The sequence below is a fragment of the Simochromis diagramma genome, unplaced genomic scaffold (genome assembly GCF_900408965.1).
Source record: "Simochromis diagramma unplaced genomic scaffold, fSimDia1.1 OVJJ01000753.1, whole genome shotgun sequence".
NCBI lineage: Eukaryota > Metazoa > Chordata > Actinopteri > Cichliformes > Cichlidae > Simochromis > Simochromis diagramma.
Window position 1 is genome coordinate 13,554,435 of NW_024387523.1, and position 26,945 is coordinate 13,581,379.

Sequence of the window (26,945 nt, forward strand, 5' to 3'; positions counted from 1 at the left end):
AACATGAGCATACCTCCCAAACAGGTTGATCAACAAGTGATTGTTATTTTTGTTACTGCATACGATAAATAGCCTAATATTAACCTAGGTGTATCTACACCTTGCAACGGCACCATTTAGTTCATTACGTGTTTTGATTACAACAGCGGTGTAACTCATAAACCAAGGGTATAAAGTCTACTGCTATTAACTTTCACTGTGCCCGTGTGAGACTGAGAGCGAGCAATCAGCTGACAGAAACAAGAAACAGTAAAGGGATTTAGAGACATAAGAAACATGAAAGGCTTAAGGAGCTCTCTCTTATGTGTTGCTGTGTATTAAAGAATGGATAGTCCGACGTGTGCTCTCTGCTCTTGTGGACCTGCAGGCACCTGTTTTGTCTTCTTTCACCCTTACCTGCTGTGTGACTCAGATGTGGCTGTCACTTCGGAGACAGGTACTGTGACCTAGAACAACACATAGATCTCTGTTGCATCCATCTTTTTTATTCACTCTGAGATCCTTTGTCTCTGCCCCTTTGTACAACCTCCTCCAATGTCCTCTCTTTGCCAGGCAATGTAAGGTAGAGCACAGGTTAATGAAGATCGCATTCGGGCAATGAATTATGCATTGGTACCATGTTTGCAGGTAGCCACTGCCAAACACGTGATCAAACTGCACACTGATCTTTCTTTGTTATCATGTATTTGATGAGGTTGACTGCCAGGCATATTATTAAACCATACATTTATTAGGCTTCACATACTGCAGTAAAAGATTCTTCTATTTATTAGAGCACTGGAGAATCAAATCAAAACTACTAAATACCACTGAGTGAAAGAAAGTCATGCTAGCATTTAATTATTGACGTTTCTTTAAAATTGTAGCTATTGTGACATGAAATATTATGTAAAACTTGTTACAAATAACATTAAGGAAGGTTTGGCTGTTTCAGGTGCAAAGCCTTAATTAACATTATTAGTGGCACCTCTGTTTACCTACCATTTTCATGTAGTGAAAGAGGTCTGTTTATGTAGGTGGAGCCATTGTTAACTGCTTTGTGTTTTACTGGGTGGGGCAAGCTATGACCTCTGTACAGAATCTTTTGCAGTAAATGAACTAATGCAGTGCCAAGAAACAGTATTTGCCAGCTTCCTGATGTTTTCCTGTTTTTTGCACATTTTTCACGTTATTAAACAAATGTTTATACTGATAAAAAATAATCTTAGTAAACCAAACAAAATGCAGTTTTTCAAACAAGATTCTATTTATTAAGGGAAAAGCTATCTAAGCCATGAACTGACTGTGATTAACTAGATTTTCGGGAAAGCTGAGTTCAGTTTAAGTAGCCACATCCAGGCTTGATTATTGCCAGACCTGCTGGGTCAAGAAATCACTTAAATAGAGCAAGTCAAAGTGGAGTAGGCTAAAAGATTTAAAAATACAGCACTTACTGCCACAATCTTAAGAAGCAGGTGAGAAACAAATTCATTGACATCCCTCAGTCTAGAAAGATTTACAAAGCCGTTTCTAAAGCTTTGAGACTCCAGTGAACCACGACGAGAGCCATTATTTAAAAATGGTAAAAACTTGGAACAGTAGTGAACCTTCCCAGGAGTGGTCAACCTACCAAAATTACCCCAAGAGTGCATCGATGACTCATCCAGGTCACAAAGAACCCAGAAAAACATCTAAAGAGTTTATGATTCAACAATAAGAAAGAGCGTGGGAAAAAATGGCAACCATGGGAGAGATCCAAAGAGAAAACCACTGCTGACCAAAAAGAAGTCAAAGGCTTGACTCACATTTAGCAAAAATCATCTTCATGACTTTTGGGAAAATATTCTGTGGCATTACAAGAAAAAGAGCTGAACTTTTTGGAAGGTTTAGATCTGGTTTCATCTGGTGTAAAACTAACACCGCATTTCATAATAAGAACATAAAACAGTCAACAGTCAGTCATAGGGCTGGTAGTGTGATGGTCTGGTGATGCTTTAGGCTTCAACGACTTGCTGTAATTGCATTTACTGGAAACTGTTAATGCTGTTAACTTGATGGTTTATTATTTTCTCTATTTCATAAGGCCTGGTGCGAGATAACAAGAGATAAAAATATTGGCTGGAAATGACTTACAGTTTGGGTACAGTCTGTCAGAAATTTGTGAACTAATAATTTATTTAGGTCAGCCAATCGTGATTATCGCTGCATGTGGCGTCATCGCCTCCCAGCCAATGGCGTGACCACGTCCAGAAACGGGGCACCCACGACGTAAACCTTGCAAACATGGCGACGCTCCGAAGACAGTACGGAGATTGGAAATACGACCGATTTTAACCAAGAAAATCACCTCCTCTTCGCATGTTACAATGTGGTGGGGTTAGCCAGAGCCGCCGCAACTTACAGCCTTTTAGACGATGTTTGCAGAGGTAAGTTATCTCCCGTGAAAAAGTCTCGCGTGTGTTGGTACACTAGTTTGAGGTTGACATAGCTAGTTAGCTTGGAGCAGCTAGCGCCTAGCCCCGCAGGTAAACACGGGAGCCGGGAGAGAGGACTGTTCGCTCCCGCTGTGTTTTCACAAAGCATGTCAGCTATAAGTGGCAGTCAGCGCGGGATTACACCGTTAACGCTAAGTTAATACGACGGGCTTAGGATATCCGCACTGTCAACACTGCGCTGGAATTAGCTCGACACAAGCAATGTCGGTAGTCTGCGTTTATATTATGAATGAAGATACTCACAAGCGAATTTCTACATTACAACGAACACAGGTGAGCTGGGCGTTAGATTGGCTGACGGCTAGAGAGACTAACTAGGGAAAGTTACATTTTTGTATCGGCGCAGTTGCGGTCCACTGTTGATCAATCTGCATTGGATGCAAACATTTATGTCGATAATAAACGTGTTGCGCTGTTACACCTAGATGCAGACAGTGTGAATGGTGTGGGAAATCAATTTTCAGGCATTAATGACTGATGTCAAGTTGAGATGTAGTGGATAAGCTTGTCAGTCATACCGGCTTCTTCCCTCCTTTCATACACATCTAAACGGCCTAACGCAGGCTTGTCTTGAAATATTAATAAAGGCCATTGTTGTTGATCAGTGGTTGCAGAGATTTTCTTTTACATCTCACGGGATGCCCCCCAGTTTAGCGACCTGAAAGGACAGCTAAAAGAGCAGACTGCCCACCTCATCTGAGCTGCAGGTGAGGTGGGCAGTCACGTGTTACACTTAGTTGGCTTAGTTGCTATTTGGAAATGTTAGTCTCTGGTAACCTTAGTAAGAAATCAATGAAAGATATCGCTTTGTTTTATGTAGTCCTTTGTAGTTTAGTTGCTTCTGTGAGTGAGTGGCCTGTCTGCACAACTTGATCAATTCACCTTTGTATATTGAGTTTGATGGGAGTGCATGTGTGCTCGTCCACAGCCACACAGCGTTATCTCTGTGCTTTTTAGCACTTGCTAAACCTCGTTAAGCTCCCTTAATCAAAGCTTGGTAGATATTAAGTCCAGCATGCTGTCACATCAGGCCTGCTAGTGTACCTCCTCTTCCTTCTACGTGCTGTTCAAGTTGTTGCCCTGCCAAAGAGGCTCACAGCTCTCATGAATTAAGCTCTGTTCAGACCTGTCTTTTCATCCAGATATATGTACAGTGTGTCTAGGTCATGCCGAGACAAGACGCAGCTCACATGATTCATCAGATTTGGAGTTGTTAACAGTCATGATTACTGCAGCGCCTCAATAAGGCTTAAGTTCTGTTCCCACCGCATGCTCATTGGTTGTGTGTTACAGTTTCAGTTCTAGTTGGGTTACTGCCAACCTGATGATCGCTACTAGCTGAATACATAATGAGTATAAATAACCAGTTATTGCCTTCCTGGAGCTGCTTCTCACTGGAAGGTGAAAAGTAGCAGCTGGGGACACTGTTTGTGACAGAGGAGGGGTGTGGCTAACTTTACCCTCCCCAGGGTAATAACAGTATCAAACCACAGCTCAGGGGAACTAGACAAAACAAGCTGGACCATTTGCTCATTCAGTTTTCAGGGTCATTAGTATGCTGTTATTAATTTGTAATAAAGTTCAAATCCTGGAGAGAAGTGAACTACAACATTTCTTGTCCTCTCTGGAAATTAACATCATTACTACTTCTGCCTTTTTGATCCTAAGGTTAATATAGCAGCTCTTTGCATTTCAGTGGTCCTGGTGGATTAGGCCAGCACGATCAGTCAGACCCATTTACTTTCTCTCTCTCTCAGGCATGATCTCCCACAGGAGAGCTTTAATGGGCTGAGTTAACCTTTCACCTAATGACTACACTGCCCAGGGTTTGCAGCTAAGCACTTGAGGACTTACATTGATCACAAAAATAGAAATATCCACCCTTGAGTAGTTCTTCATGCGTGTGTGTGCACGTCCATGGTGGAAAATTAGGAAAAAATATTCTCAGACACACTGATAAGAGGCTACGTGTGAATATCTGAATGTGCCTGGAGTCAAGGGCATCCAGAGCGTTCTTCAAAACACACTGCCTCTGTGTGTTTTACTCCTTTTAAATTCTAGATTGTCTTCTACTTCTTTGTAAGTAAATTTGTAAGAAATATTAAAACACAAATATATGGATTCATTTCAAAATATTAAATTGGTTATATTAAAGTTTAGAAAATAAAAATATGTCTTTGTTTGAAGCCTAGTAAAGTCCACAATTATATTTTTGTATTTGATCTTTGGCCAGCATATTCACACAGGTAATGATTTTTATCCCTGAGCATCCTTTCAGGATGATGAAGCAGGTTTTGACAGATGTTTTTAAACATGTCTTCTGAAATTCTCTTTGAAGCCATGCTGTAACATCCAGCCACTTTTTAACAATTTGAAATGCATGAGAGCGGTACTTCAGTGCCCATCTGCATCTGTGATCTCGCCCAGTGCCTTTAATACTGTCACTTTTGTGTTAATGAGTGTCTGTTTAGTGTGTATTGCATAAGGAATTGCCTAGATATTCAGATGTGAGGATCCCTGATGGGCTTGGGTGTTAATCACTGGAACAGATGGTTCATGTTTTAAGCCCTGTGTAAGCTGTAATGACTCACGAGTGTCAGTTATCATCTCTTCTACAGAGCCAAGCCTCCACAGTCTCATCACACAGTCCTACTGATAGCGTGCACATTCACTACTGCTTACTAGCACCACTGACGTCAAACATATACTTGCATTTCCCTTTTGAACTACATCCAGTCTCTTTCTCAGGAGTCACAGAATTTTAAAGGGTGTAATTGATCAGACTGTATATGCTTCAGTACATCTAAAAACACTCTTTCTCATAAGTGTACTCATTACTTACCTTTTGTGTTATTTATTAAAAAACATGTTTAAGATGATTAATAAAATGATTTGCCTAACTAACTGCTGGATGCTGCAGTAAGCACAGCATAGCTTGTGGTTTGCTCTGGTGAGTACAGTTACATATGTCGCTGTTTTGGTCCTATTTTAGTATAGACAAAGCACAACACATTACACTCTGCACCAGCTGGAAGGAAAACACAAATAAATATTATACGTATCTAGGAGCTGAAATGCAAATGAAATGCTTCTAGCTGGCTTCAGTTACGTCTGATGTTGGCTCCGTGTTGACAAGCTGCTGTAGTTTAGTGAAGCCACTTGATAGGGAGGCACCTTCACCAAATACAAAGTCAGTGGAAAGTTGGTTGCCCCTCCACTGTGCTAAATTTAGTTGCACTCTGCCTTTATTCAGATGTTTGTCACAAGCATTAGCTTTGCTAACTTTGGGCCTGGATCTTATTTAGCAAAAATCTTTAACAAAATCCATAAGTTACTACTACACCATCACACTGTTAGCGTGTGTGATGGTGATGTATTATAATTGTTCTTTACTACCATCAGGCTGAGGATGTAGATTATGGTAGTAAATATGACTTTGTTGGTTTGGTAAAAAGTTTTCGAACTCTCCTGAAAATGTACCTGCTTGGTTCCCTGTGATGTAAGTGTGCGAGGAAATTGAACAACAGTTCAGACTGTTTCTTTGTTTGCACGGCGGTTTAATTTGGATCTCCTTTAAATGATAAAAGGATTCTGGCTGATATGTTATAGTTCTCTTGGTTGTGTTAGATATCAGGACACGTGGATCTGTTTTTGATGGTCACATTTTGTGGCAACCTTTCTGAAAAGCATTCCTCTGTGTTGCTACACTCCTAGTTAAATTGTAATAATGGTTCTCTCTACTGGCCAGCCCTATTTCTCCTCCCAACCCTGCAATCAGTGACTTTGTTCTCGCCCTTTATGACTTAAGGAAGAGGGTTAGTCTAGCCAGTTTGAACACATTCTGCAGCCTGGACTTCAGTTTATTCATATAAGTTTGAGACATTTTATTATAGTCAATGTTCGCAGTAGTTGATTTCTTTACATCCATATAGATCAAAATTGTGCTTTTTATAATAGAGGCAAGAAATTGAGGAAAAGGTTGGAAATTGTCCTTCCTGTGTTTGTGTAGTCAGTTAAGGTGTTTCAACAATAAGAAAAACTGCAATGTCTTATGCAACCGAGATAGTGAAATTATGTCACCCTTGGTACAAGACAGGGTGAAATATAGGGTGGAGAACTGCATGTACCCAACAGGGTTATTACACTGCATATAAATGTCCTCTAATACTTCCTGCCTCTCCCATAACCACATTTGTAAACAAAGTGACAGGCAGGTATGCAGCATTTATTCCAAGGCACTCTCAAAGATCCTGCTGTTCTGTTAATGTGACCCATATGTCTTGGCCTGCACACTGTCAGTGCCTGTCTAGTTGACTCTGATGAGTAAGCAACATCAGGGTCAGAAGGTCCTCAGTGACAGCCATCAGCCTCAGGTTTTAATTTATCCTATTTACTGTGAAACTAGCCTCAGCTGATGTGGTGAGGAGGGACGTCACAAGTTCACCTCAAGTCAGATTTACTTATGTAACACTATTCGTGCGCATATGCGGTCCAAAGTGCTTCAGAGTAAGACTTTAAAAATGCTTTGCTTTAAGATCTGAACCAGTACTAGTGAAGTTATTGTTTCAAATTGCCCATTATCAGCTTTTTCAAACCTGATCCAACTGAGAGGCTGTGTTTGTTCTAGTTTTATCTGCTCCAGTTCTGGACCAGGACAAACAATTATGGCCAGTTTTAATAAAGACGTTCATGCTGACAAGGTCAAGTCAGCAAGCACACTCATCTGAACAATAGCAACCAGTATTAGACTACTTAAATTCATAATCTATAAATTCAGAGATATTGTATGAAGTAAGTGGGCAGTGCATACTAAAATATACATATTTCACATTTTTTTAACATGAAAAACATTCATAAACATATTGGGCTCTGTAGTAGACAAAAAAGAGAGTTGTAAATTGTACTCCTCACTGAGCATTCCTGCGTCTAGGAACTTTGCTTTGAATGAAAAGAAGCTTCACAGTTGTCTTTAAACCTATCATGACCCAGATGTTAGGATACCTGTCCCTTTCTTCTTCTTCAGGCCTGTCCCTGTGGGGACACCACAGCAGATAATCTGCTTCCATCTCACCCTATCCTCAGCATCCTTTTTAGTCACACCAAACCTTTGCATGTCCTCCTTTACTGCATGCAGGAATCTTCTTCTTTTCCTCCCCTTGGCAGCTCTGTATAAAATTTTAGCATGTTCAACTCTGCCACCTGCAGTTCGGTCTCCTGTCTTTTTTTCAGTGCAGCCATCTCCAAGCCGTACATCATAGCAGGTTTTTATGACATCGCTGATGTCATAAAATTCTCTGGCTCTTTCCTTTTTCTTTTTAATTTATTAATTTAATTTATTAACTTATTTTTAATTAGAGTTCTACCATACAAACAAAAATGTCAGGCTGAAGTTTGAAATATCCTCCTGTTTCCTCTAATTACCTCGTAAGTACACCGTGCAATAATGTGTGTGCACTTACCTGTGTGCTCTGGGGCTGCATGTGCGACATCAAACTATAGCGAGACAGATTCAATTTATTATGAATGATATTGAGTAATGCATCAGTGGGGAAAAAATACCTCATTATTGCCTATAGCTCTGACCATTGTTGGTCCTTAACGTCATAATCTGTCAATGCATCACAGCAGCTCCTCCACAGTAGCTTGAAGCTTGATTTATAGTCTTGAACTCCTCCATCGAGCCAATATTGCAGTGGGCAATGTGCTGGTGTTTGTGTATTCTTCTGCTATTACAATTGTCACAAACGTAATGAATATTGTGCGGTTTGTTTTGTTGTCGTTGTTTTAAAACTGAAATGCATAAAACCGGTGACACCAGTGCTAATTAAGTTAATAAACAGATTGGTGCCTCACGGTCTTCATGGGCGGTGGCTGTAGCTCAGGTGGTAGAGCAGGTCTTCTGCTAATCGGAAGGTTGGTGTTCATGCAGCCTGCATTTGTTTGCATGGCACAATATGCTTGGGCAAGATACTAACCCCAAGTTGCTCTCCAATGTGTCTGTCAGAGAATGAATGTGCGTGAATGAAAGCACTTACATAGAAAGAGCATAGAAAAAAGTGATTGTGTGAATTGGTAAATGAGTCAATTAGTAAAGTGCTATGATGAGTAGAATAGTGTAATATAAGAACCAGTCCATTTACCGTAGATATAGCATATTTTTACTCCTAAATTATAATGGTAACAAAATGTGTGTAACTGGATATTATTGAAAGACCTAACATAGCTTTCATATGTGTACTTTTCACATCAGGCTACAGTGTAGAGTGTACATTTAAGTCAGTACTGTAAATTGAGGTTCATTAATTCAAACATGTTCACTCCTCTTTTATCATCATTTATCTAGATCACCGATTCTGTTCATAGTTGTTATGGCGTAGTCAAGTGGCGGAGGATTTCCACTTGGGTGGTCTCAGAATCTCGTCTCTGCTTTTCGTAAATGATGTGATTCTGTTGGCTTTATCCTTTATCGGTGGTGGCCTCCAGCTCGCACTGGAGCAATTTACAGCTGAGTGTGAAGCACCGGGAATGAGAATCGGCACCTCCAAGTCTGAGGCCCTGGGGCAGACCTAGAACACGCTGGAGAGATTATGTCTCTCGGGTGGCCCCCGAGCACTTTGGTGTTCCCCCAGATAAACTGAAGGTCTAGGCTTCTGTGCTTGGACTGCTGCCCCCAGAACCAGGCCTTGGATGAACTGAAGAAGATGGATGTTTGGATAGCTAAGTTATCTTTTAGCGTTAAGCAAGAAAACTGTGCATTTGCATGTCTGTGGAGCCACAGATTACTCTTCATTATTCTTTTCATTTGTCCATATGCCTTAATAGTATTTGGCACTAATTAGTAGGGCTGTGTGATATGACCAGAACTCGATATAAGACATCTGTCGTCCGATAACAATATAAATCACAAAGTTTTAACATTTTTTGTAAATTCTGTGAATCTCGGGCAGCTCAACTTGCATGAAATGTTTCCAGCTGGGCGTCGTGTACCTGGAGCCGAGTGTTTTAACCGATGCATTAAAGGATGCTGATAGGTTTGTAGCTTGAACCTATTCGCTGGAACGTTGAAGACAATATAATTACACAGCAAGCAAGACATGAAGTAGGCAAAGTTCTTCATGTTTCTCGTGCACGGGAGAGAACCGGACAAACGCCGTTCCTTCGCTTGACCCCAGTTGCTCTCGACCGCTCCCCCGTAACACTGTTCTTTTATTGAGGTTACATAAATATGCATAGGTTCATTAACATACGACGTCTACATACAAACAAAGAGTACCGTGTGTGTGTGTGGGGGGGGGGGGTCAGAGTGTGACCACATAAATAACTTCCCTAAACCTGCTGGTCTGGAAGTCCAGCAGTTCATCTAAACAAAAGGCACTTAGCCTAAAACAGATATAGCCACGTTTATTCTACCATAAAACAATAAGACAAGGTACGACCTCTCCCCATGCTCCCAGGATGTAGGTGTGCACACAAAGTTTGCAGACTATTAAGGATCAAACCTCTACCAATCTAAAACTAATTATAAAACTCTAAGCATACATAAGTAAATATTTCTAAGCATAAATGACAATCAACAATACAAAACCTAACAGATGCATTTTTAGACATAAGTTGTAACGGCCGCCGTTTTCTTTGTGAGTATTTATTACACAGCGTAAAAGCCTGTTCTAACGTTTGAATCTAAGGTTTATATTTCAGCACCTGACGGCTCATTTATGCTTCTCATCCGTAAATACTCTGCATACTCTTTCACGTGATTCAGTTTATTTTGAAAAGTCTCATCAAGATCTTGAGCTTTATTGTGAAAGGTTTATGTGGAACATAAACAAGCAGACACGCGATGGTTTTACCGTCGTCGTTGCTAACGACAACGCATAAAAACAGGCGCTTGTCTGTCCGTAGTGTGTTTATATGAAATATGAGCGAAAGAGAGAACTTTAAGAAATTAATATAGCCACTACAGTGACAATCAAAACGATGAAAAACATTGCCGTAAACAGTTTATTTTGCGACACCATGAAACAAACGATAGCATAAAATGAAACGATAGATGTTTTTATATCGTCATCCCATATATATCGTTATATCGAACAGCCCTACTAATTAGTCTAGCTCTGTATATACACAGTAAACTGACCGGCCTCTGTTTATGGATGTGACACTGTTGGCAGCTAGTCTAATGTGTGTCATCCGACTGGTGGCAGTCGACTGTAACAGTGAGAACAATGTCTCAGTGTCCAAAGGAAGCTCTGTGTGCTCCTCTCTGGCTCCGTCACAGGATTTGTTTATCTAAGGAACTCTAACATGAATGTAAGGCAGCCGAAGATCGTCACCACTGATCATGATGCCTGTCAGTGACTCTATCTGATGGCGTCAAAGTGAGAACATTTTTGAAGGCTTCTTTTTTCCTTGAACATTTAAGGATCCTTGTATAAGCAGCTGTAACTCATAACAACACATTCACAGCTATTTTCTAAGGTGCCGCGGCCTGGTTTAATATGTGCAGCAGACCCCTCCTGAGGTTTCATACCTGCTATCATGACCTTAAGCATACACTTAGGGGACATAACTTATCAGTATAGCTTATGTTTTCATTTGTTTTGTTTTTTAAAAAGCTTCTTCTGTACCTGTTAATATGATAAGGCTAAAAAAGGAGATACTCAAGTAACTATGGGCTAAAGTTGGAGCTGGAAAAGGGTCGAAACGAGCTCTGTTTCCTGTACTGACAACAATGGGAACACCATAGGATGTGATTGTACAGGATTATACACACACACAGTTTCTGTCTGACACTCTTTTATGTAATGTCTTCCTGCGCAGACATCTCCCTCCCCTCTGCTCTGTGGAGGACCATAGAATATTATCATCAGTCTAGCTGAGTATGGGGTGAATTGAATTGTGTATTGAGTATGTGGTTTTTTTTGTCTTGTGTGTTTCAGGCCAGTCTGTCCATCTGGGGATGGGGGGGTCTTGGAGTTGTGCTGTTCCTCGTCACTTTTGGACCCTTTGCCATATTCTACCTGGCCTTTTATATCTTCTGCTTCATTGGAGGGTGAGCAGTGAGACCTTTGAAGACAATCTAACCTCTTTAAGCTTCACAGTTAACCACAACACATCAGGAGCTTGGCTCATAAGTTTTTTGCTGATTTCTAAATTACATTTCTGTTTTGCAGGGGCTTTGCGGTCACTTTGCTTTATGGAAAGATTAACTCGGAGAAACACCTGGAAAAGTGCGAGCACTCGTACTTACCACCCACACAAATTGGTATACTGAAGGTAAAATACACGCACTTCGACCTCGCCTGCACAAACAGATGACCCGGCCTGCCAGATGTCACGGAGGTCACTAAAGTTTTCTCTGATTATTTTACTCCTGTCTCACTGTGGGTTATGTTTTGTCTCTTTCAGACGTTGGATGAGATGAAGCTGGAGATGAAGCCTATAAAAATTGACAGAAGACTCACAGGCTCGAGTTTCATAGATGAACCACTACAGCAGGTGTGTGTTTATGTGCCTGTCTTTGTGATAGGTCTTGTGATTCCCTGTACATGTGTTTCATAGGTAGGGAAGCATAGATGACCAGTTTTATTGTATGACATACAACACATGGCCAAAGCTCTGTGTCAGTACTAATTGTATTCATTTCTTTATAAGCACACCTTGCCCCTTTCATCATGTCACTACCACAGCAAGTGCATGTTTACATTTTATAAGATGATTAACTAATAATTTGCAAGAAATTGGTTGAGTTTTGATAAGTATTATTTTCTGAATTCAAAATTTTATATTACTTGTAATGCCTTGATAGCACTGCCTTTAAAGGAGCTGGGTCTAACGTCAGAAAATGACACTCATGATCATTAAAGCCTCTTTTCCGCTAGCATCTACTCAACACTGCTGGACTTTGCTCTACTCAGTTTTGGTTATTTTCTATTAAATTTGAGTACCACCTCAATGTAGGTGGAGTTGTTACAGCAAGGTGGGCCAAACATCCTGCGATGTCATTTGATAATTACACAAAAACGGAATACATGAAGATGTTATACGTGCTGCTCGGTGTATGGCTTTTTGTCAGACTTCCTAAAATTAGAGAGCCAAGGAGGCGGCATGCATGTCCATATTCCCCAGTGCCAGGTTTGCAAAAATGGCAGGTTTGATTCTTGTGAAGGAGTCATGATTCATGCAGTGACACCACTCCATTCAGTCTGTTGATGTCACATTTTTGGCTCAGCTCATTACATTAATGTCTCCAGCCTTTTAAAAAAAGGGCCTATTATTACCTGAGTGAGACTAAGTGTCAAAAATCATTATAAGGAATTGCATACAAATTAGCCCAAAGGCAGTTACAGGAAACTGAAAGAATTGATGTAGAACACTTTTTTTTTTTTTTTTTACTTGTTTAACATTCAGACATTTACAATAAAAAGTTTTAGCTAATGTGGGTTTAAGAGAGGTTTAATCACTGCCCACTTCAGCCAGCTAAGAGTGGGCAGTGCACTTGTGATAATGGGACAGCAGCTACAGGGAGAAGCTTAGAGAAGGTCCCTGCCTGACAAATGCTAATACTCCAGACTTTTTGGATTCCGGCTCCTTTAAATCTCTGTCTGACCCATCAGCTCAGCTGGCCCAGGTCAGTGACTTAATGGCATCAGAGAGAAGTACTGGCTGTCAAACACTGCATGACCCAGTAATGTCTGCATTTCAGGTGTTTTCTTCTGTGAGCTCTGTGTCTTTCTTGTGATGTATTGTTTTGTCAGAGCAAAATTCATTTTTCCAACATGCCAAAAGCAGGAAAATGTGACATGATTCAATTATAAAATGACTTAATTAAATGATTTTGTGTACCAGTGTCGTGCTTTGTAATAGAAACCATGCTTGCAGAGGCGTTCTTCACATTAAGCAGAACGAAGCTCCTCTGGTGTTGTTAAATGTTTATTTTCTGGCACAGCTTGCAATGTTTTGTCTTTTTTTCCCCAGTTTTTATATAAAAATCCTTACATCTGTCACACAGCGACTTTTTCACAGTGAGATTCTTTTTATTGTTTTATTAGACAACTAGTCTGACATCATTGGAAACTCTGTACGATTACACCAAAGCTCTTTGTGTAATTTGTCCTTTGTAAACTGTGGACATTGCAGACTGTGACATGTGAGACATGTGATGCAACAGTGTTTGTACTGCTTTTTTTTTTTTTTTTTTTTTTTTTAAAACTCATCTTGACACATTTGCAAGTTGATCGTCTAACTGATGGTTCCTATGCAAGCATTGCAGAATGGAAAGAACGACTTTGTGGCTTGTGTTTATTAGTCAGTTTCTCTTTCCATGCCGCTCTGTGATTACCACACTTGCAGCAGAAAACTTTTTAGCACGTCCTCAGCAAAGCGGTGTGGCCGGCAGAGTTAAGTGCAGACACAGCAGTTAGTGCCGGTCAGATGACGCTAACGGCTCTAGCATGGCATCTCTCCTCTCCCCTCGCCCGTTCCTAGGAATTCTCATTTATCTTTTCAGTTCCATGTGAACCTTGAGATCTTGCACAGAGAAATGTAAAGTCGCATAATGCTGCATCTTGCGCCCTGAAATAAATGTGTGGTCACTATTTTCTGACACATTGTCTGGGCATTTTTTTGCCCTCTCGTATGTGCTCACATAAGCACTTTTTTCATTAGTCACAGCTCCCTCTCATCCTGTATTGCACTGATTCATATTGTAGCTTGAGCTGATGGGACTTCCACACCCTTTCATTTTAAAACCTGTAACTTTTTACGTGGTTTATACTTGGCATCCACGGCTCCAGTCAGAAACATTGCTGGTGTAGTTTTAGTTAGAAAAGTCCTGGTTTGTGTTTTATTGCAGAATTGGTGTCCTTTTTCTTTTTTCTTTTTTTTTTTGTAAATGATTTCGCAGACAATCGTGTCATCAAGGAATTTTAGTGTTTGATCTTATCGGTCAGGTTGAGGTTTGGACTTTCTCTGACTTTCTGTCCTGTTGCATGACCCAGTTTGATCCAGGCTTAAGTGGCTTAGTTGTTGGACAGATGACACCTTTAACCAGAATACTTGGGCATGCAGAGGAGTTCACGGTCGACTTAGTGGCTGCAAAACAAGCTAATATCATCACCCCTCCACCACTGTGCTGACTGTTGGTATGAAGTGTTTGTGCTGATTTGCTGTATTTGGTTTTCGGGGCCAAATGTCTCCACTTTGGTCTGGGCTGTTCAAAGCACATTGTTCCAGAAGTCTTGTGGTTTGTTCAGATGCAACTTTGCAAGCCTAAGCCTTGCTGCCTCACATGGCACTTGATTAGCAGCACCTGGGTGTTACTGACCCTCAATAGCTATGAAAGCAGTAAAGTTGTACTTAGTTTTTGGCAGCTGTGAAAATTACCTTTTGCACATGACTGCTTGTTCCCTTTACTGTAGCAATATATACGGTTATTCACATTGCAGTCTCTCCCAATCTCTTTTATACCACCATAGCCCTGTTTTCTACCAACTGAGGGGGTAATGAGGTCTGTTTGAGTTCAAGTGGCATAGATATTGTCATCAAAGGGTGAATAAAACTGTATCTGTATCCATGTACTCCCATCTGTGCATCCTTAAGAGAGTATAATCCCGAGCCCTATACTTACAGTAACACTTTCATCTCATTGTTGAATTAAACAAAGAAGTCTTCAGTCTTCCATTAATGTTGTGTCTCTGTAATGTTTTCCACAAACAGCCAGCCCTCTGCTTCCTGTTTACTCAGCTCCTGTGTAATTGAGCTGTCGTGAGATTTCTGCTTACCGGCAGTTTATCAGTGGAGATTATTTCAGAAAATGTGATTAAAATGGTCACCTTGGCATTTTGACTTTTAATCACTGTTCTTATCTACTTCCATGTTTGTTCGATGAATCAGAGGGTTATCCAGGTTTGTGTTGACAATTCAGTCAGATCCCTCTCTCTAGTTCTCACTTCACTCAGTCTGAATTGTCTTTACAGAATTTTGCCTAACTCCTCACTTTTTCCTTATGTCTCTTTAGGTGATCCAGTTTGCACTGAGAGACTACATCCAATACTGGTACTACACCCTGAGTGAAGATGAGTCCTTCTTACTAGAGATCAGGCAGACGCTGCAAAATGCCCTTGTCCAGTTCTCCACACGGTACAACACACACACACACACACACACACACACACACACACACACACACACACACACACACACACACACACACACACACACACACACACACACACACACACACACACATACATTCAAACGCATTATATGTCTAATATATTTAGCAAAAAATCAAGCAATCTATATTTTGTGTATATTTGTATGCAAAGGTCCAAAGAGGTGGACTGGCAGCCTTACTTCACCACTCGCCTGGTGGACGACTTTGCCACACATTTACGTGTTTTCAGAAAAGCCCAGGATCGCCTCGGTGACAGAGAAGACAAACTAAGTACGTGCATACATCACACTCCCTGCAGTTATTAACGTGTTTGCCATGTCTTGAGAGCTGTTTTTGTTTTTTTTTAAATGAACCCAGAGTGATCATTTCTAAGAATAGTGACAACTGTAACTAAATAGTGATTTCTGAACAGGGGACATAACAGATGATCTGATGGAGTCTTTCTTTGAAGCTGAGGTGGAGATGGAAAGGAAGATTTGTCGAGATGTTGTGTGCACCTCACACAAAGATGAAGAAGGTAAACACACCTCTGTTTCTGGCCTTACATTTCACAGTTATGAGGAACTTTTTTGTTCTAGCTTGTAACCCTGTTCTGCATGTGTGTGTCAGGGTTTCTTCGGGACTTGTGTGAATTGCTTCTGTACCTGTTACTACCTCCTGGAGACTTCCACAATAAGAATATGAGATACTTCCTAAGGGTGAGTGCATGAAAAAAAAACTAGTGTGAGGTGCAAATAAGAGATAAAAAAAATGCATATGTATGCTATTAACCAGTGTTTGTGTATTCATCACAAAAAAGCCACATGCCAAATGCTGCCATTTTGGTTGCCAGGCCGCCACGGCATCCCCCTGAATGTGCTGTGCAGTGACATGTTTGTAGTCTAAATTACAGCGAGCATGCCTGGAAATACACTGTGGTGTGTTTTTTAGGAGGTGCTAGCGCGTGGTGTGCTGCTTCCTTTGATCAACCAGCTGAGTGACCCAGACTACATCAACCAGTTTGTCATATGGATGGTGAGGTTTAACACCACCCCAAACTGTCCAAGAAACAGTTTAATTTAAGGGTTGGGAGACCAAATGTGATTTGGTGCTGGTGTTTGTAGCTGTATGTCCTGTTTTATGTGTAGATCCGGGATAACAGCTGTAACTATGAAGCCTTCATGAACATCCTGAAGTTAACAGATAAGCCTGCTGAGCTGGAGGCCGTTAGAGACAAGGTGCTGGAGGAGCTGCAGTTTCTCCGCTCCCTGGACACTGCTGGAGACGGTGGGCGCTCGCTTTTTTCTTTCCATTTGCATCAAACACACACACTCAAAACTGATTGTTTTCATTCACTAACTACAGAATGTTATTTGAAACAGCGCACTGCTTTCCTCTTCTGCCCTGATGGCTTTTTGTTTCTCTGTCCTTCAGACATTAACGTGATCAAGAACCAGATCAACAGTCTTCTGTTTGTGAAGAAGGTGTGTGAGACCAGGATCCAGAGACTGCAGTCTGGCAAGGTGAGAAACTGCAGGGGAGTAAACATGCATCGCACAGCCTTGTCTGCACAGCTGTCAGCTGGTTTTGCTCAAAGTCCGCGTTGGTTATGTTAATGCTTTGCTCTCTTCTTCTTTACTTATTCGGTTCCTGTGTTGTTTAGGAGGTTGATGCCTTTAAGCTGGCAGCCAACTTTGGAAAGCTGTGTGTCATCCCGCTGGATCACATCCTCGTCCACAACATAGCCCTGCAGTTCTTCATGGGTAAGTGCATCAACACCTCACGTATCACATAGACGCCAAAGGTCACTGTAGTTATAACTCTGAACTTTTCTGTTAATCATATGTTTTTTAAAGCCCTAACACATGAATGTTAGGGCTTTAGTGTAGGACTCCAGCCTCTGTTTTTTTTTTTAGACATGCTCTTTTGCTGTCGCTTATGTCAGTGTGAGAATCTTTAAAGGTTGGAGAATTCCCATTAGCCTAAACATAATGACAAAAACAATACAACTTTATTTATAGAGCACATTTAAAAACCAACGATATACCAAAGTGCTTCACATAAAAGAAAATAAAACATAAATACTATAAGACCATAACAAAGTACCAAATGTGCTAACAGGTCAATGTCACTAACACACAAGAATAGCATAAAATGCATATCAAGTAAAAACATGTTAAAAGCACAAAGCCATAAAAGATATGTATAAAAGGGAAAACAGAGTAAGTGTAGGAATCAGATACAGGCATTAACGAGCAGGAAAGGCAAGGTTAAATAAAAAGGTTTTTAACCATGATTTCAATGATTGGATAGAATCGGATGCGCGGATGGCAATAGGAAGGTTATTCCACAAATCGGGTGCAGCCAAGGCAAAGTGCACGGTCACCTCTAGACTAGGGGTGGGTACCGGTATCCGGTTCTGACATAAACGGTAGTAACCAGACTGAAAAGCAGCGCACATTTCGGTGCTTTATTTTGGTGCTTTTTTCCCCCCTGAGATGTCATACACTTTGGATTTTAGCCAATCATTTTACCTTTCCGAGGATAGTAGGCGGGTCCAGGTACGTATGTTCCTTTAGAGCAGAGCTACAGATTAAAAATGCCCAAGGCGATGCGGTCAAAAGTCTGGCTGTACTTCACAGCAAAAGATGCAAACTCAGCAGCCTGCAACAAGTGCTTTAACGTGATTCTGTGCAAAGGAGGTAACACCTCGACTCTGATGAAACACCTGGCGACGTATAGCGTTTTTTAAAAGCCGAGAAATGCGGCATATTTGATAGCTTGCTGCGAGACCTCACACCGAGTGCGGGTGGGTTGCCTGTTATCGGACCCGGAGTTAGCAACATCCCCCAAAAACCCGAAGAGCAGAGTCCTGGCCCCTAGCCCTGCCAGTGTAGCAGAAATGATGAGGGATGATGATGCAGCAGCAGCCGTTCTTCTCTGCGTGAGTAGCTTAATGTTGTTCGTGTGTAATTTACGTTGAGTAGGCTAACCACGTTATTACATTAATGCACGTAAGGTGAACTAGCAAACATCATCATAGCTACATGCGGCTGTCTTCTTGTTTGATGGCAGATACTCCCTTCACCCTGGCCAAAAAGGCTAAAATGACCAAAGAAAAAGTGGAAAACAGTTAAACATGAGAGGTTTTTGGACAAAGTTTGTGTTTTTCCATTGTTTAAGCACTGCTTCCAGCCAAGAGTGATACCATATATGCCCCATAGCTGCAGAAAAGGCTAACATTGTTATCTTTTTACAAAAAAACAGCTGAACATGGGAGGGTTTTGGACAAAGTTTGTGTTCTCCATTCTTTAAGCACCGGTTCGAGCACCGTTTAAGCACCGGTACCGTTTCAAAAGTAGCGGTTTGGCACAGGTATCGGATAAAACCTAAACGATACCCATCCCTACTCTAGACTTCAGCTGAGATCTTGGCTGCACCAAGAAACAACAACAAAAGCATGCTAACGTTTACGCTGCCTAAAATGTTTTAAGTCAGATTGAAAATCCCAGCTGTGCACAAAAAAAGCCAAGCAATGATGCAATTCTGAACAGTTGGACTCTCCAATATTTCCAATATCAGAACTTCACCGTCTCCAAATATCTCTTAGAACTGTCTGACAATTGATCAGTGTCCGATCCAAAAACTGTCAATAAATCACTCGCCTTTTTTGCCCCAAATGCTCAATCAGCAAACACTCAGCTGTGAGTAATCTAGAAATTTTGAAGGAAAGATAAAGTTAAAAAAAGTTAACATTTTGTGCTATAGCTTGGTTTTCAAATGCCGTGTAACATTTTTGTACTTAGATCAAAGCAAAACTCAAAACTAAACAAGTAGAAGTTTGATATCATAACTTGATCTTTAGAAACGAGGCTGCCAGAAACCAGAGGCTGCCAAAAATACTGAGTATAAAATTTACTGGCCGTGATTGCTGTGTATGTATGTGTAGCCAGAGTCTTAATCATAAGCAGACACCTGTGAGTACATCATATGATTTAGGAGACTAAATGCTGTCTGTGTGTTGACCCAGACTTCATGCAGGCAGCGGGGGCCCAGGCCGAGCTGTTCTTCTGGCTCACAGTGGAGGGATACAGGGTGACGGCGCAGCAGCAGCTGGAGGCCATGCAGAGCTGGCAGAAGGACGGCAAGAAGCAGCCTAGTGACACTAAAGGGCTGCTGAAGGCAGCTGCACTGGGTGTCTATGAACAATACCTCTCTGACAAGGTAGCTGAAAATGTCATGCATCCACAGCCTCCTCCGATATTTTAAGCCAGACTCATTTCAGCTATATTTTACACAGTGTCTGAACTTCTCTTTTAGAAACAGGGACGTTTATTTATAGATAAATTTAAAGAGCTGTCTTTCATCTCTGTAGTTATAAATGTGAAAAGTTAACCTCTTTGCTCTGTCTGCTCTAACAGGCGTCCCCCAGGGTGCAGGTGGACGAGGCATCACTAACAAGGCTTGGGGAGAAGCTACGGAAAGACGACCCCACGCCAGAGATATTTGATGAAATCCAGAGAAAGGTTACACCCCCCCCCCCCCCCCCCCCTTTGTTTTTGTTTTTTTTTTCCTGCTTACGCTGCATTTTCCCCCCCCAGTCTAACAAATACTACTGCTTGTACTTTACAACAGGTGTATGACATGATGCTACGCGATGAGCGGTATTACCCGTCCTTCAAGCAGAGCCCTCTCTATGTCCGCATGCTTGCAGAGCTGGACATGTTGAAAGAGCCAAGCTACCGAGGGTCTGACGATGGTGATGGAGAGTCCTTTAATGGTTCTCCAACAGGAAGCATAAACCTAGTGAGTCCTTTTCATTTAATATTTATGGGTTATCTGTCTGTGCTGTTTATTATTATTAGTTTATGATGATTTGTTTCCTGTGATTTCAGTCTTTGGATGACTTGCCCAATTCCTGCCATGATGAATCTATGCACCTTCATGCCTTCATCTCTGACACAGGTACGCCAACCGAGTGGTTTAGTTTTATATTCTTCTAACATGTTGAAGTGTGTGTGTGTGATTTTTCTTTTGGATATTGGGTATCTGTTACTTCCTTTTAGTCCTTCCCTGCATGTTTTCTATCTGCATTTCACCTCTAAGCTCGTTTCATCTGCATGTGCCTGTTGTCTTGTGCCACATTGTTCCAGCATTCTTTATTTCTATCACTCCATTACCTTCACTATTTTTCTGTTTTTCCTTTTTCCCCTCCTCCCTCCCTCCCTCCCTCCCTCACCTTTCCTGCCATTCTGTTACACTTTTCCTCCCTTTTATCCCATTCATACACACTTTTCCCCTCTGCTTGCTCTTTTACTGCCCTATATTACACCTGCAACACTTCCCTTTTGTCCACTTCCTGTCTTTCCGCTGCTCTTTTCAACCCATCCCCCATTTTCCAATTCCCTATTTTGGATGTATTACCGGATCGGGTAGCTGATGCTTGTCTCCCCGGCTTCTGGGGTGCTGCAGGGGTGTGCAATGACCACGGTAAGACCTACGCACTGTACACCATCACTGTGGTTAGACGCAACCAAGATGGCAGTGAGGATGCCTGGAAGACCTACCGCCGCTACTCAGACTTCCATGACTTCCATATGAGAATCACTGAACAGGTGTGTGTGGGACTTAACTCTATTACACCACTGTTACACAATTTAAAGTAAAAAACAAAGGCCGGTGGTGCCTGGTGGCTGACGTGACCGTATCGCAATATTGACGGCACAAGAGAAAAAAATGTTGGAGGCAAGTTTGTGAACCTAAACGTCAGACTCACTGGAATTACTTATAGACACACTGACCTCATTATTTCTATCATAGAAACTTTGGCCTGGCATCCAACATTGTTACAATAAATGTAAACGTGACAGAAAATAAGGGAAAGTCATCAGCAGCATTTTCTTCTTCTGAGTCTCAGTTTGTAATCCTGCTCTGCTTTAGTTTGAGAACCTGGCATCAATCCTCAAGCTGCCAGGAAAGAAGACCTTCAATAACATGGACAGAGACTTCTTGGAGAAGAGAAAAAAAGACCTCAATGCTTACCTACAGGTAATGTTGTTATGTGATAGTTTATATATGTTATTCTTTTTTTATTGTCATGCATTTTTCCTTCCATTAATAGTTCTTGGTGCGCATTTGTTGCAGTTGCTGCTGAACCCAGAGATGGTGAAGGCCTGCCCAACTCTGATCCCTTATGTGTATGACTTCCTAGAGAACAAGGCCTATAGCAAGGGCAAAGGAGAGTTTGCACGGAAGGTATTTCCTTTTCTCAAATGCCTGTTTAACTGTTGTGCAGTTTTTTTTGTTTTTTATTTTAATTACTACATATATTATAGTAGATATTATATATAGATATTGTGTTATAACGTTTTAGTATGTTGGAGAATCATTCATTACTGATCAGCTGTTTATTCACCATGTGACTGGCATTTTGTCTATAAAGTACATTTTCTGCTTTTGTTTTATTCCCCCATCAGATAGACACATTTGTGAACCCTCTGCGGAGCTCCATGAGAAACGTGTCCAATGCAGTAAAAGCCTTCCCAGACAGTTTAGCAGAGGGAGTGACCAAAGTCTCCGATAACATGGGCCGCATGTCAGAAAAACTGGGTCAGGATATCAAACAATCCATACTGAAGGTAGAACCGTTTAATACTGCAAGTGTTTTGAGTTAACGTCGTGAAGCACGGGCTTCGCTTGATCCTCTGTAGTCGTTAATCTAACCTCTGATTTTCCCAGGTGCCTCCAATCCTCCCCAAGTCTGAAATCGACCCTGAGCACTGTCGAGTCTCTGCTCAGCTCGATGACAATGTGAGCAAAGTCCTTCCAAAGTTTTCTTGAAATGCCTCAGAGTACAAACATCGGCTCATCAGTTAAATGTGATGAGAAACTGCTTAAAAGTTTTAGTTCCCACTAAAATGAGGATTTGAAAAGCTTTTATCCTTCTGCCATTATCTTTGCTGTTAGGAATAACCCTGTAGATTTTAATTCAGCATTCTTTGCGTTGACATGTCTCTGCAAAAGTCTCTGATGTGAGTCAGTGTGCTGCTGTTTCATTCCTTTAACTGTGCTTTAAATTAAACTGCTTCCAGGTGGATGATAATATCCCACTCCGGGTAATGCTGCTGCTGATGGACGAGGTGTTTGATCTCAAAGAGAAGAACCAGTGGCTGCGCAGGAATATTAAGAACCTTCTGCAGCAACTCATCAGGGCCACATATGGGGACACAATCAACAGGTGAGTGTCACATTAAACCCGCAAAAAAGACTGACATACAGTTAAAGGTGGGAAAATGTTATCACTTACACAAATAGTAGTTTGAAATATTTAAAGTTTGCTTCTTTCTGTAGGAAAATCGTAGATCATGTGGACTACCTGACGTCACCAGAGCAGGTGGCAGATTACGTCAAGAGGTTCAGGTAACTCATCGCCTTTTGTTTTAAAGACCTCTGATTAGTCAGAGGAGTACTGTATAACTTTTAGTGCTCCGCCTCCGAACAGGGATTCCTACTGGCCCAATGGTATTCTAGCTGAGACCCCGCCCCGCCGGGACAAGAACATCCGCATGAGGACACGAGTAGCTGCCAAAACCAGCCTTCTGGGAATCATGCCAGGTGAAAACACACACACACTCACACTTTATGAAGCTAGCACCTAGCCATAAATAGAGACAACCACATCTACTTACTCATTATCTTTGAAGCATTCATACTTAAAATGAAAAGCAGTTCTCAGTCCCTGCTCGTCCCACTGAATATGGAAGTAAAAGCTGTGAGGAGGGAGGAATCAGTGACGTCTTTCTGGGTGTCACCAACAGCTTTTTAATAAAGGGGTTTAATCCACTGCTCTTCTGTGTACTACCACTCCAAACTATGACAAACAATTTCGATGTAAGACTATATCTTGTATGTGTGAAGAAACGATTGAAGTACGGCACAATAGTATTCTAGTTTAGGAGTGTGAGAATCTGGAGTAAGTTAGTGAGAACCACCCAGAGACTGACCTCTGTATGATTTGTCCAAGTCTGCTTTTAAGAAATGACTGAAATGAACTCATTGCCCCCCTCTTGTGTCCAGGCGGTATAAATGCTGTTTAACCATCATTTGTTCTGCTAATTATGAGTCAGCGCACTAGAATGAGGCAGAGAAAGCATATTGGAAAACTGAAAGGGTGACATCAAACCAGACGATTTGCCAGTTACACACTTTCCTTGATGGTTTGCACCTCTGATAAATCACACGGCTAGAAATATATTTTTACACAGAAAATACAAGAATTGAGAGGCTGTATTATCAGGTGTCTATGTGAAGGTAGCCAAGCCCTAATGAGGTGCAGTGAGGACATCTGTATGACTCATGCTCACTTTTCTTTAGTGCCATCTCTTTACTTTGTTTCTGCTGTCAGACTAAAAATTCCAGTTGTAATATTATTGCGAACCAAAGGAAAGGTGGAATTCTTTGCAGTGCTGTAAACTCATACAAAAAAATCAATTTCATTCAGTTTTAATTATTAAGCGCCAAATAACTGTCGCCTTAAAAGTAAAGATGCTGAAGCGTTAGAGAGAACAATAAAAAACAACAGAAAACTCCCCCTGAGCAAGCATTTGGTGACAGTGGGAAGGAAAGACACAGTTTTAACAGGAAGTAACCTCTGACAGAACCAAACTTGTTCACGCTGCTGATATCTACGTCTCCCTCCCCCTTCTTCCTCAGATGAGCTGAAGCACATCATCGGAGCCGATACCACGAGGAAGGGCATCCTCCGCGTCTTTGACATGTTTCAGTACCAACCCATGAACCGTCGTCTAGTCTACGTTTTCCTGGAGGGCTTCCTGGAGACCATGTTCCCTCAGTACAAATTCCCCGAGCTCTTTGTCAAGCTGCACTCCCGTTCGCCACGCATCCATAGATACAACCAGAAACTGAAATCCACCTCCCTCAAGAGGTGACAGGAGAGGACAGAGGCAGCAGGACAAGGGCCGATAAGATACACAGACTTGAGAGCTGAGGGTGTGAGTGGCAGTGGTGGGGATTGATATGACTGTTGTTGAGGGGGGTGTGTGTGTGTGTGTGAGAGAGAGAGAGAGAGAGAGAGAGAGAGAGAGAGAGAATTCTGCCCTTCCTCTTCCCTCACACATTGCTGAAGGTGAAATCACTCCATTTTATCTGGCTGATTATTTCTGTCAAGACAGAAACGAAGGATGTGTAACACTTGGACACACGCGCAAACACAAATCTCATAATTTGCACCAAGACTGAACTTGGCTGTGTTTTCTTTTTAGTTCCCCTGCTCCATTTGAGACTTTTTTTGTTGTTGTTGTGTTGAGCGTCATTCTGGGCCAGCTGATGCTGCTTTATCATGGTCCAGAGAGCCCAACCACAGGTATCGTTGTTTTTAAACTGCAGGACTCAATAGCATTAGACCCACACCTTGCCTTACCTTCCTGCTTCTATCTGTTGGCCAGTGCAGTCCTCCTCCACGTCAGCGAAGTGGCCGCACAGCTGTAATCAAACCCACCCTCATGCTGTAGACATCTAAGCTGCAAAAATCACTTGCAAACTGTGTTTTCGCAACCAAAAAACGTCGATTGCACTGGGTTTAAGAGCCGCTGTTTTTAAAATGTGACAAATATGTCTTCTTTTTTTTTCTCCTCACCCTCAGTGCTTGTCTTGACTTTCTTCCACCCTTTCTCTCTCTCTCTCTCTCAAGTCTTAGATCACCTGTACTTCCCTCGATCATCCAATCAAAGAACCCTTTTTAATGCTACTCTCATATCCTGCAGCAACCAAAGCTCATGCTGTTCGTATGTGTGTGTACTGTTCTGACATTGGGGAAACATTACTGTGTTTCATATCACGCAAAGAAAAAGAATGCAACGTTGACCTTTAATGACCCTTAAGGTGAGGCTGTGACGACACACTGAGGTGTGTTATTGTCAGGAACTATTCAAGAATGTACTCTCTGGTCTGTTCTGTATCTGGCTTGAGCAGAAGTCTGTCTGTGCGTGTGTGTGCGTGTGTGTGTGTGTGGTTAGCACAAAGATGCAACCCTCTTCTGTCAGAAACTGTGCCAGTGTGAGCTAGGGGAACCAGCCTTAAGTCTATATACAGTGTACACTGATCAAGAGATGCACGCTAGAGGTAGCTCTCCTTCACATGACTGAACATAACAAGGAAATCAGGACAGAGATATGGAGATGTGTCCCTAACCACCTTTGGTCAGAGGAAAAACGACTTGGATTTGGTGCAATATTTTTTTGTTTTCTTTAAGGCATGTGCATTTTTGAATCATTGTATTACTGAAAATTGTTTTAATAGTAGAAAAAGCGAGAGCTCTTTTCCCAGAGATGTCCTCTTACCCCCGACAACTTAACATTCCGTTGTTATAAAAGTACAATGTTTAATTTTACAGACTTGTTTTATAAGTCTGATTTTTCTTTTTTAGATTTGTTTATTTTTTTTCTCTTTTCGGTGTGCAGGGGGTTATTTTCCCATTTATCCCCAGCTGACTCTTGCAGAAATAATCAGAGATGATTATTAGACTGTGGTGGGGGGACAGCTACTTCAGAGGTGGCCTTGAACAACTGCTCTTTCTTTCATGCATTGAAGCCTGTGAAGTGTGAAAAGAGGTTTGTTATTATGAACTGACCGCTGAAAAGACCCCACTCACCCCCCTTCGACACCCAAAAATTGGGTGAGACAGGTTCACAGAAGAGCTGTGTCTTGTGACCACTAGAATCACTACTAATAAGCACTTACTGTAGCAAGTGTGGGAGTCCCACTCCCCCATTGACTAAACGGCGCCCCATTCTGCTGCAGTCATTGGACGGAAACTTCCTCGTCTGCTGTGATTTGCTTGCACCGAGCTGCCCCGATGGACTCTGATTGGCTGAGCAGGACAACATGGCTTAGACTGGACTGGAGCCTCTTTTACTGGGAGGTGAATAATGTGTCCCTTATGATGGCGAAGGCGGTATCACCTTTAACTTTCTGCACACCTCTCCATACAGGAAGGCTCATGTTTTTTTTAACCCCAGTATATATGAATATGATAATGAAAATTGTGCATATCTGTGTACAGTATGTGTTAATAGTGTGCCTAAATGTACTGTCAACTCTATTTTCATATTTTTCTTTAACCTAAAAAAAAAAAGAAGAAAACATCAGAATGTCATGATCATTTTAAGCAACTGAAAAATGACTTTAGGGTGTTTTGGTTTATTTTGGCATCATGCTTATCAAAATTTTCCTTGTGAGCATTGTGCTCAGAACAGTACAACACTAATAAAAAGGTAACTCAGACTAACTGAACCACA

The 26,945-nt window shown here is 41.5% G+C and overlaps 1 protein-coding gene across 3 annotated transcripts; it reads left to right on the top strand.

Annotated features, from left to right (window-relative positions):
• The first annotated feature begins 414 nt into the window (after positions 1–414).
• snx13 (sorting nexin 13) lies at positions 415–26,945 on the top strand. 3 transcript variants are annotated; one of them, XM_040020811.1, is made up of 25 exons: positions 415–436; positions 11,414–11,526; positions 11,648–11,750; positions 11,883–11,972; positions 15,493–15,614; positions 15,803–15,921; positions 16,064–16,168; positions 16,261–16,349; positions 16,582–16,665; positions 16,779–16,917; positions 17,065–17,153; positions 17,294–17,393; positions 19,661–19,854; positions 20,052–20,156; positions 20,266–20,436; positions 20,526–20,595; positions 21,103–21,245; positions 21,571–21,678; positions 21,775–21,885; positions 22,107–22,268; positions 22,369–22,440; positions 22,722–22,867; positions 22,981–23,049; positions 23,132–23,244; positions 24,343–26,945. In XM_040020811.1, exons 4-25 carry the CDS (start codon positions 11,895–11,897, stop codon positions 24,576–24,578), a joined length of 2,625 nt encoding a protein of 874 aa, XP_039876745.1. In that variant the 5' UTR covers positions 415–436; positions 11,414–11,526; positions 11,648–11,750; positions 11,883–11,894; the 3' UTR covers positions 24,579–26,945. The 3 variants fall into 3 exon arrangements, with proteins under 3 accessions (XP_039876745.1, XP_039876746.1, XP_039876744.1); XM_040020812.1 differs by lacking the exon at positions 415–436 and adding an exon at positions 2,229–2,405; XM_040020810.1 differs by lacking the exon at positions 415–436 and adding an exon at positions 2,421–2,747.

Excerpts from the sequence above, each read along its gene's own strand:
- snx13 (XM_040020810.1), top strand. The coding sequence starts at position 2,676 with ATGTCGGTAGTCTGCGTTTATATTATGAATGAAGATACTCACAAGCGA. Across the intron at positions 20,437-20,525 it reads CAACAGGAAGCATAAACCTA|TCTTTGGATGACTTGCCCAA; the intron begins GTGAGTCCTTTT and ends CTGTGATTTCAG. Across the intron at positions 21,246-21,570 it reads ATATGAGAATCACTGAACAG|TTTGAGAACCTGGCATCAAT; the intron begins GTGTGTGTGGGA and ends GCTCTGCTTTAG.